Source organism: Petaurus breviceps, unplaced genomic scaffold (assembly GCF_028583685.1).
Source record: "Petaurus breviceps papuanus isolate PSGF00001 unplaced genomic scaffold, PetGlider_PUasm1.0 37, whole genome shotgun sequence".
In the NCBI taxonomy this organism is placed as follows: domain Eukaryota; kingdom Metazoa; phylum Chordata; class Mammalia; order Diprotodontia; family Petauridae; genus Petaurus; species Petaurus breviceps.
In genome coordinates this window covers 70,071,880-70,083,263 of record NW_027186296.1, presented here as the reverse complement: position 1 = coordinate 70,083,263, position 11,384 = coordinate 70,071,880, and the positions used below count along the sequence as shown (strand labels likewise).

General features: G+C 39.8%; 1 protein-coding gene across 1 annotated transcript in view; it reads right to left on the bottom strand.

Annotated features, from left to right (window-relative positions):
• CEMIP (cell migration inducing hyaluronidase 1) overlaps window positions 1-11,384 on the bottom strand; it is a 242,439-nt gene that overhangs the window by 99,948 nt on the left and 131,107 nt on the right. The window contains exons 3-5 of the mRNA XM_069098686.1: window positions 7,499-7,648; window positions 6,402-6,540; window positions 3,467-3,703 (exon numbers count right to left, since the gene is read on the bottom strand). Coding sequence (XP_068954787.1) covers window positions 3,467-3,703; window positions 6,402-6,540; window positions 7,499-7,648 — 526 coding nt within the window. The remainder of the gene's footprint in view (window positions 1-3,466; window positions 3,704-6,401; window positions 6,541-7,498; window positions 7,649-11,384) is intronic.

The window sequence follows — 11,384 nt, the reverse complement described above, 5'->3', positions numbered from 1 at the left end:
TTTTTTTTTTTGGCTTTTTGGAGGGGGAAAGGCAGGGTACTTGGGGTTAAGTAACTTGCCCAAGGTCACACGGCTAGTAAGTGTTAAATGTCTAAGACCAGATTTGAACTCAGGTCCTCCTGACTCTATGGCTGGTGCTCTATTCACCATGCCACCTAGCCACCCCTATTCTCCCCTATTAGACTGTAAAAACAGGGACTCTCTTTTGCCTTTTTTGTGTCCTAGTATTTAGCACACAATAGGTGCTTAATAAATGTTTATGGACTGACTCACTGAAATATAAGGATAACAATAAATGCTTTACATTTATTATTAAGTGTTTTGCCGTTTGCAAAGTACTTTTCCATGTTACCTTATACGACACTGACAAAACTCCTATGAAGTAAGACTTTAATTTTACTTTTCAGATGAGAAAACGAAGGCCCAGATTGGTAAAGAGACTTGCCCAAGACCGAAAGGCATAATAGAACAGTAGTTATAACCTCCCTTTTGTGACTCCTTCTGGCCCGAGGCTCATTGCACTACTGTGCCATGCAGACTATATCTTGCATCATAAATTGCTTCTAAAGCAAACTGCTTTCTGAAAACAAGTATCTTTTACTGAAGAATGTGACACTGTGAATTACATTTTCATCCCAGAACTTGGCCAAGTTTCACAGCAAACATTTAAAGTGGTTTCATCAAGGCTTCTGTGACAATTTGCATTCTGCCCCACCACACTATAAAAACTGTATTCTCAAAGGTCACCAGTGGTCTTCTTGCCAAGTCATGGAATACTGTGGAGAGGCAAAGAATCTTAGAGATCACCTCTAGTCCAATTTTCTCATTTTGCTGATAAGACACCTGAGACCCAGAGAGGTTAAAAGAAATAGAGATTAAGATTGAGATGCCAAAGTTCACTCAATTAGAGGCAAAGCCAGGGATTCTAGGCTGGTTGGCTCAATACCATACCATACTGCCAGTGACTTTTTCTTCCTATGTCAATCAATCAAACATTTATTAAGCACTTGCTATGTACCAGGCACTGTCCGAGGTGCCTGGGATTCAAAGAAAGACCAAAGATAGCCCCCTACCTCAAGGACCTTTTATCTAATGGAGGAAGACAATGCATAAAAAGAATCTGCAAAAGCAGAGGGGTACCCAGAATAGTGGCATAATGAAGTCCAGAGGAGTGCAGCCATCCAAGAGGACAGCCAGGTGGAAATGATGAGATGGTCACCCTGGGTACCTTCCTTAAATGAAAGGGCTCCCCACTGTCTACCACTCTACCTTCTCCAACCAGAGAGAAGGAGGGGGCCCCAGGAGCAAGGGTTACAGACCAAGTAGGTGTGAGTTTTGAAGCTGATGTGATCTGACATCACATTATCATCTGATAATGAGATTCCAGAAGACAAGATAAGAGTCCAGGAGAGCATCCAGGTGGGAAATCGATGTGCTCATTTTCTTTGGCTTCTTAATCAATGGCATTCAGCCTTAGTGATTAGCCTTCTTTTCTTGAAATGTTCACCTCATTGGCTTCTCTTATTTAGTATCTCATTTCAAAATGACTATCCTGATTCCCTATCTACCTGTCTCATTATTCCTTTTCTCATATGCTGTATCTGTTCTTATCTTCTAACTGTATATTACAAGAAGTTTGATCCAGGGGTGGGGAAACCTGTGGCCTGGAGGCCACATGTGGCACTCTAGGTCCTCAAGTGGGGCCCTTTGACTAAATCCAAACCTCATGAGTCTCGGGCACTTACTTACTAGGTTTATGACCCTGGGCAAATAACTTATCCTGCCTCAGTTTCTTTAACTATATCATGGGGATTATGATAACACCTATCTACTAGGCTTGGTGTAAGAATCAAATGAAATAAAGCCCTTTGCAAACCTTAAAGCGCCATATTATTCCAATAATAATTCCATTATTATTATTATTATCACTTCATAAATAGATTATTGCAAAAGACTTTGAATTCATGTCCTCTATTGGAGCCTTTTCCCTCTCTAATATATCCTGGCCTGCCCCTTCCCATAGTCACATTGACTTTCTGATGTGGCCAGCTTCATTCAATAGGCCACTTGAGTCACACACTTTATCTATACGACTCTCTCTCTGTTGGTCATAAAGTCGTCTTAGACCTTTTTCATATCTATGGTCTCCTTTAGCACTTTCTATTGGCTTAGGATGTCTGGTTTCTTCCCTAGTTGTGGACAAGGTCTTTTGAGCCTGTTAAATATGCACCTTTGACCTTCTATCCCCTACCTTTTCTGTCACAAATAGCAGTCAACTAAAGAGAAAACTGGTTGTTTCAGTAGTAACTCAGGTGCTTCTTGGGATATAGGATAACTGTCCTTTGCTTTATCTGGCCTCATTGGGAGCTACTTCTCTCTAGGTCTCACTCTCTCCTTTTAAAAGATTGCATATTTTTCATTTACTCTACTTTCACTTGTTTCCCTTCTGGAAGTAATTTCCATTTGACTGTGGGATTACTTTATTGTATTATTGAAATCAAATGTCTTACATCACTTTAACAGTTTCCAGTTTAAAAAAAAATCCTGTAACATAGCAACTTGAGGCGACTGACTATTCAGAGAGGACTTATCAATACCATTTATAACTTTTACTCATTGGCAATGATACATAAAATGATACACCTTTTCTTGATGCAACATAGGCTGTGAGTTGCTTGAGAGTTGAGACTTTTATTGTCTTCTTTTGCATTACCAGTGCTTAACACAGTCCTTGGCACACAGGAGGTGTTTAATAAATGCTTGTTGCCCTAACTTGTCTTGATTTGATATGGGCAGAAGGCAGGGCTCTCATTTTTGACAATTACTCATAGGCTGAAATCAGGGACTTCCTTAACTGGGTTCAATTAGATGTTGTTGATGGGAGATGCCTGGGGCTCTTCTTTATAAAATGTTTGTTGAGTGAGGCTGCCTTATTAGAAGGAGGTAAATACCACTTGCCTTTGCTTAGCCAGGAGAGCTGGAGCATTAGATAAGTGACAAAAAGCAAATGAAGTTGGAAGAGTGCTGGATTTGGGAACTGGAGGGCTTGGATTCAAGTTCCAGCCCATGGCTTACTGCTTATGTGACCTTGGGTAAACAATTTCTCTCTGGGTTTCAATTTCCTCATCTGTAAAATGGGCAGAATAATTGTTGCAATCCTACCTCATAGGTTTGTAGTGAGGAGCAATATATGAAGTACTTTGTAATCAGTAAGAAACATATTTGTAAGGTATTGTTATTGTTCTTACAGTACTTTAAGTACATAACACTGTTTTGAATGAGTACAGAGTAATTCCCAACAATACACTGAAGAAGATAGGGAAACTGAGGCAAAGAGAAAAGTTATGAGACCCCATTGCCTTTGCGATGGGTATTGATTGGACTCAAGTAAGAACATTCTCAGCCCTGAAATTTTAGGTAAGGATGGGGTATTGGCTTAAGAAATAAATATTCAGGTAAACCTTACCTGTCTGAATGAATGACTGCACCAAGTTTGGGATTAATGACATGAACAATGACACCACGATGGCCCCAGCTCCTTTCAAAGTAGTAGCCACCTTCACTCATGCCTCCTGGATGGAGGGTCTTATTCAAAAAAGTCCAAGAGAGCTTCTTTTGTCCATGCATCTCCAGAGTACCACCTTGGCCAACTCCAATATACTTTAGTCCATAGTAATAGTCAGGCTCACTACCATCATCAGCTCTAAAAGAAAAGACACCAGCCAAAACAAACCCAGGTTTGACCATGAAATCATTAAGGAAATAAGTGCAAGGGAATAAGCATTTATATAGTATCTACTGTGTGCTAGGCATTTTTTTTTTACAAATACTACCTCCTTTGATTCTCACAACAGCCTTGTGAGAGAAGTACTCTTACTATTGTCACCAACTTACAGGTGAAAAAACTGAGGCAAACAGGAATTAAGTGACATGCCCAAGATCATTAAGAAATTATTCCTGGGAGTTGCTGAAGAGCAAAGTCCTGCCTTGAAGGCAGGGACTCACACATGATATATTATTCTTAGAACATGATATATTACCCACAGCTTAGAAAATGCTGCACAGAGTAGGTACTTAATCAATCAACAGCATTTACTAAGTGCAAGGCCCTTACAGGCTAATAGAAATTATGAAGACAATAATGAAACTGTCCTTGCTCTGAAGAAACTCAGTAAACATTTGTTGAATAAATCAAACTATCAGCAAAAATAACCATCAGACCTTCTACCAATGAATCTGTCTATATTCAGGGTCCAGGACAAATAGGAGATACTTTGATCTGTCAGTTAACTAACATTTCTTAAGGATCTCATGTGCCACTGCTAAGTATATTTTTCATTAAGTGCACAGTATTGGAAATTCTTTTGGCTTGTAAATGATATAACTTTGGGAATTTATCAGAAATGGAATCTCCAAGATAACTCTTGTACTAGCTGTACCTTGGGTACCATGTATTCTGAATAGAAAGCAAGTCTAGTAGCACTCAATTCATATGACAAGAAATATGACCTAGTTAAAGGACTGATCTTGTATGTGGAATGAAATTTCACTTCTTTAACTTTTGCTTTATTTCTCTCACCAATTTTATGAAGTCCTTCTCTTTAGTCCTATTTTGATGATTCACTGTTGTATTGAAGTAGCCCTGGGTTCTCAAAGGCTATAATTATAAAAATTGGATGAAATCTTTGGCAGGTCTCACTGTGGCACAATGGAAAGAACACTGGCTCTGAGGTCAGAAGACCTGGGTTAAAATCCTTCCTCTGAAAACTACTACCAATGTGACTTTGGGTAAGTTGTATAATGACTCTAAGCCTCATCTTTGTTTCGTCAACTGTAAAATTAGGGGGTTAGACAAACTGGCCTCCAGTAACCTTTCCAGTTTTATCTCTATTATCTTATAAAGTGCTTGAGTATGGGCCTGATGAATGATCATTGATCTGGTAAGAACCCATCCAGCTAAATGTGGATAGGCTCATTGCCAGAAGATTGACCACCAACTAATAATTTGGGGAAGGTGGTATGAAGATGGTCTATTAAGGGTAGGTGAGGTGACCACTGGAAGGAATAAACATACCAATGAAATAATGTATATTTTGCATGACTGCAGTCTCCCATAAATTAGATTCTAATTGGAAGATGGTTGGAAGAACCAAAAAAGTATGGTACCTAGGCCATAGAAATTATGATTACCCATGAACTGAACATTTCTTTGGCATCTTCCATATCACAGCAGCTTCCTTTAAAATGGAATTGAAATTGTTTTATTTATTGTGTCTGTATCCCAGCATGTCTACCGTATAATAGGTGTTTAGTAAGTGTTTGTGGGGTGGTTGCTGATTATTTATTTTTGTCATCAGTTAGGTTAGAACTATTATTCCTTTATTTTTTTCATGTAAAACATTGCTATATTAGTCATTTTGTATAAAAAGACTCAAATAAAGGAAAAAGAATAAAAGAAATAGAGTGAAAATAGCATGCTGCAGGCTGTATTCAGATAGTATCATTTCTTTCTCTAGAGGCGGATAGCATACTTTATCATTAGTCCTTTGGGATTGTCTTGGATTATTATACTGCTGAGAACAGCTAAATTATTCACAATTCTTCATAGAATAATATTGCTGTTACTGTGTATGACATTCTCCTGGCTCTTTGAACTATTATTGCTTTCATGATTCATCAAGGCATAAAAACTAGGTTCTAAAAAATTTTGCCCCTATAGCATAAGTACTGTTAGGTCCTATTGATCTGAGAAGGTTTCCAGTATTGGCCTAGTGATATCATCCAAGGACCCAATTAGCTAATGAGAGAGGTTCTTCTTCTCATTGTCTTTGGAGAAGGTAGGTAGTTCAGTGGATAGAGGACCAGGGGTCAGGAAGATCTGAGTTCAAATCCAACCTCAACCTCAGACACTCACTAGTTGTGACCCTAGGCAAGTCACTTAACTTTTGTTTGCTTCAGAGTTCCCTCATCTATAAAAATGAAGATAATAATAATTTCTACCTCCCAGGGTTGCTGTGAGGATTAAATGAGATAATAATTGTAAAGTGTTTAGCACAGTGTTTGGCACACCATCAGGGCTATATAAATAGTAATTATGATTATTGTTAATCACTTCTGGTTCATCGACTGGTGATGGCCAAAATGTTGGCTACCCAGAAGATGAAATTTTTGGCTAGAGAAATTAATGAAGAACCATCTACAAAATTGAGAAAACCATCTGGGCTAATGGAGAAAATATCTACAATAATGAAATTGTGGATTTTTCAAAGTATGGAGGTATTGAAGACTATTTTATACTAATGTATCCCAAGTGGAATAGGAATGCTTCATATCTTTTTCAGAAATCCTTTCTTTAATTCAATTCAGTATTGTAGTACAGTCCAGGAAAACTATTTACCTACCTTCCAAACAAGATGATGCTGAAATTACTCTGGAAAAGGCAAGTCTCACTCCCGACATGCATTTCTCCACCATTCTCAATAAGTATATGTCGAGTCCGCAAAATGATTGGCTCAGTGTTATCCTTAATAACTAGTTTTCCTGACAGGAAGAAAGAGGGTGATGTTTGAGCAGCAGTTTGGGGGAGATGAGCATAGAAGAAACTGAGAGTCAATTAGTTCAACCCCTTCCTTTTATAGGTGAGGAAAATAATACCTAAGGGGATAAAAGCCAATTGCCCAAAGCCATAACTAAGCTAGTAGTAAATGTGACCTTCTAGAAGATAGTGCAGAAATACAAAATATATCCTTCTCTCTAATGCTATGGCATGACCCTGGGCAAATTACTTACCTCCCTGGGCCTCAGGCTCTTTATTTGTAATGTGATGAGGAGAGTGTACTAGATGACTTTGCCTGTACCTTCCAGATCTAAATGTAGGATCTCAGGAATAGTCTCCCAAGAATTCTTTCTTTTCCTCTTTTGGTTATGCTTCCACTCCTCTTTTCTTTGGTCTGGACCTGTGATTTCATTAGTATCAGGGATCTCCTCCCTCTAACAGGGAAGGTTAGCCAATTTTCTGAGACTTAAAGAGAATTGCCCAGGGCACTGAGACCTTCTGTGACTTTGCTATGGCCACGTCGTATTATTAGAGACAGAAGTTAAAACAGGACTTTCTTTGACAACAAGGCCGTCATTGTGCCTGGCTGCCATAACACCCTGCAGGTTGCATCATATTTGCTTAATATGTTTGTCACCATATACTGTGCTTGGAAGAAAACTTGTTTAGATAGGAAATTACCAGACCCAATAAGCATCTCACTAATGATTTTCTCTTGTAAAACCTCCAACAAGGACAAGTCATAAACCAGCTCTGGATGGCACAGAGATGATGGTTATCTCTGACTGATATTAAACCGTAGCTGACTCCATGTGTCATTTGCTCAGTCTATCTAAACATATAGCAGAAACCTGATCTAGCTCTCTTTCTTCTTACAGGGGATATTAAGGAGGGCAGGAAAAGAGAAGAGGGGGCTTTGCTGAAGAAGACTTAGCTGCTTACCTCCATCTGTAATGTGGATGGAATGTACCGTGGCAGAGGATGTGAGCAGAAGCCTTCTGCCCTTGCCAATGTAAACACGATGATCTTGGTCATGGCCAGGGGCCCAGGGATGTAAGTCGGGGCTATGGTCAGGACATTCTGCTAATGCTCCTAGAAATAAAGGGAAGTACCATTCCATTAAATATGGGCCTTTTCCTCAAGATGCTCAAAGTGCCTGGAGGGAGACTAATTCATCCTCACCCACAAAATGGGAGAAGCATCAGAACAATCACCACTTTACAGATGGCAAAGCTGAGTCACAAGAGAAGATACTGCCAATTTTCTAGGTAAGCTAAATGCTAGAACTAGAGTCTATCTCACTTGGTTCTTAAGAGTCCTTCTGTTCTTTGGAAAGTAGTACTGATTCTCCTTTTGCTTTGACCATAATAAAGATGCTATCTCCCAAGCCCAGACAATAAGTTATTGCACCATGGCCAGGAACCTCTGGGTTCAAATTTTACGTCAGAAACTTGCTAGCTGTGTGACTTAAGCTCTCGGTACCTCCATTTCTCATTTGTAAAATGAGGAGGTTAGGTTTCATGTCCTCTGAGGCCCCTCCCAGGTCTAAATTCATGAGCTTATGACCCTGTGACTTCCTAGTTCGGATATTATAGGAAGGGAGGGTTGGAAGTAACCTGAGAAGCAATAACAGCAACAATAATAATCATTGTAATAATACATGCTGATAATTTTTTCAATGAACAAAACTCCTGTCCATACACATCATCTTATTTGAACAACAACCTCACAAGCTGAGAGAGATGGGGACAATAACTAGGCAGTAGGTAGGAGTGACCACCCACAGCACCTCGTTCCTGAGCTTCCTGTAAGAAGCAAAGATTTTAAAGCTTCATACAAATGTCAACCAGGATTAGTATCATTAAATCATCCATTTCCATTTTGCAGATGAGGAAAGTGAGGTCTAGAGGAGTTCCCACAGCTTGTTATTCTAGTCTCACAGCCTTAGGACTAGAACCCAGGTCTGCTGAGTCTGGTTCTCTTGCCATGAAGAGACAGAATTCCTCTGGAGACTTGGCCTCATTGATGACTTCCCCGTGAATGTAGTCCCTTTCAGTAAATGTGAGCTTTGTCATTAAAAAGATGCCCATAAAGAAATACTGTACTTTGGACTCAGTCCGTTAGCTCCCTTCCATAAAAGTCAGCATAAGGCAACTCTGTCTCTGATAGTCAAACTGGTCGGATGATATATTCACTTTTTACTTTTATTTTTTTCTTTTAAAATGAATTTTATTGATGCCTCAATTTATATTCCAGTCATTTCTAAATATAAAGCTCCATTCCTCAAACTATGTCCCTGGCATCATATAACATTTTTTCATCATAAGCCTACACATACCTGACTTGAATTGAAAGGTCATTTTCAAGCCAAATCCACAATTATTTTTTTTTTAGCATAGGAAGCCTTTGGGGAAGAAATTCCCTCTAACAATTCAGGTTGGCAACTTATAGTCATAATCTTTGCAACTTATAATTATAAACAATTACTTGAGTCATGAAAGGTTAAGTGAGTTCTCCAGGGTCACACAGCCCATATGGGCTAGAGAAAGCACTTGAACTCAAGTTTGGGTTTTTTTTTATACTCTGAGATCCATTCTATCTACTACTCCACATTAATTCTCAATCTAATTGAACTCAATTCAAAAGACATTTATTAAGCACATGCTAGTTGTAAAGCTCTTTGGTAGGTGCTAGGAATACAAAGACAAAATTGAAAAAGTACCTGACCTCAGGAAGCATTCATTCTATTAAAGGGATATAAGATATGTACTGAACAGTATGGTATGGTAGTGTATCCCTGTACTTTTTGCTGGTGCAGATGGATGCTAGAGCATTTCTTGAGCTCAGGAGTCAATTGGTTGCCTTCACTAAATGTGACATCAATATGGTAAGACCCCAAGAGAGGGGAACCACCAGGTTACCTAAGGAGACTTGAGTTGGCACAGGGTAGAAAATGGAGTAGGTCAAACTCCCCATGCTGATCAATAGTGGGATTGAGTCTCTAAGGAACAATGTACATGAAGTCTGATGGGGGAGGGGTGGTTGGAGGGCAGAGAGAGACAGAGAGGGAGGGAGAGACAGACAGACAGAGACAGAGAGAGACAGAGACAGAGAGAGACAGAGAAACTGAGACCCCTGGTTCATTGTTGTAAAGAAGAAAAATTCTGGGGGCAGCTAGGTGGTACAGTGAATAGAATGCCAGCCCTGGAGTCAGGAGGACCTGAGTTTAAATCCAGCCTCAGACACAATACAAAAACTGTCCATGTGACCTTGGGCAAGTCACTTAACCCCAATTGCCCTCCAAAAAGCAAAAAAGAAAAAAAAAGAAAAATTTTGAAGAGGGAGAAAGCACTAACAACTTGAGGGGGGAGGGAATAAAAATCCATCCACCTATACTCAAACCTAATCATTGGGCCTGATGGAACCATTAGGCTGGAAACCTTGGCTACCATTTGAGACTCAAATTATTTCATTAAGAGGAGGGGGTTGAATTCAGGGGAATTTTAATGAAGCATTTTCTGCTTTTGCAAATTCAGAGGGACTCATGTTAGTGGCCATCAGATGGAAAATGCAGACTAGCTCAGCAGTGGGATCTTTATCTTAATGCAATAATATTGTATTTCCAAATATGTGGCAAAGCTGCCAAGATGTGTTTTAGAAAACTATTTCTGTTGCAGTATCCAGAAGACTAGAAAAGTAAAGGGGAAAATGGGCAAGAATTCCAGGGGACTAGTTCTCCTCAAGGGAATTTGTGTAAGGAAAACTGACAATTCGCAATCTGACCCAAATCTGGTCTGTACACTTAGCTTGCTTTCAGCCTCGGAAATAGAGCTAGAAACCAGAGGAATGGTCCAGAGAGGGATCTTCACGTATCCCTTCTGTCAAGACACAACTGAGACAATTATCCAAGGCCAATGAGTCACTGTTCATGTGTGCAGTGTATTTCCTGCCCCAGGGGCAGTGTTTTTCATTCCAGATACATTTGATCCTAGCTCAAATAGGCAAAGTACAGTTCCCCAACCATGATCTAGGGAGGTGTGGTTCAAACTTCGCACAGCAACCCCATAGATCCAAATGGGAAACTGTTCTTGGGTTAGCCTGTGAGGCTACTCTGCTCCTATTTGTAAGGTTTCAGGAGCAAACAAACAGCCTCTATCTCTCTCCCTAGTCACATCAGTCTTAACACCACAGATATGCCTGTCCTTGTAGCATTCTTGACATTTTAGCTTTGAGTGGAATTTTTTTGTTTTGTTTTAGGCCTTGATGCCTTACCCTACATCAGGGAAATTTGGGATTTCCTTCGCATGATTCAGATTCAGTGCTATTAAATGACTTCCAGGCTTGGATCTGCAGTGCATTTGGTGAAATATTCATGGGGATTTCTGCCATGTTCAGGGCAGTGATATAGTAGAAAGAGTAATGGACCAGGAGTCTGGAGAGACAAGCATTCACTGCCTCTGACAGCTCCTAGTTGTGTGACCTTGGGCAAGTTATTTTCTCTTCTGTAAGATGGGGACAATAATCCCTCACAGTGTTGTTAGGAGGATCAAATGAGATAATATATGTAAAGCCCTCTTCAAACCTCAACACACCATATAAATGTCAGTTATTAATAACAAGGTGTCCCAAAAATCTTAGTGAACTGTAAAGCTACAAAAACTTCAAGTGCTCTAAGACTTATGAGACACCATTTTAGCAGAAGAATAGAGGCCAAGTTTACATAGCATAGTTTCTGCTTCTCCTCTGGAGTCTGAGAGAGAGAGTATGTCTCAGAAGGAGAGGGAGGGAGTGAGAGACAGAGAGAGAGAGAGAGAGAGAGAGAGAGAGA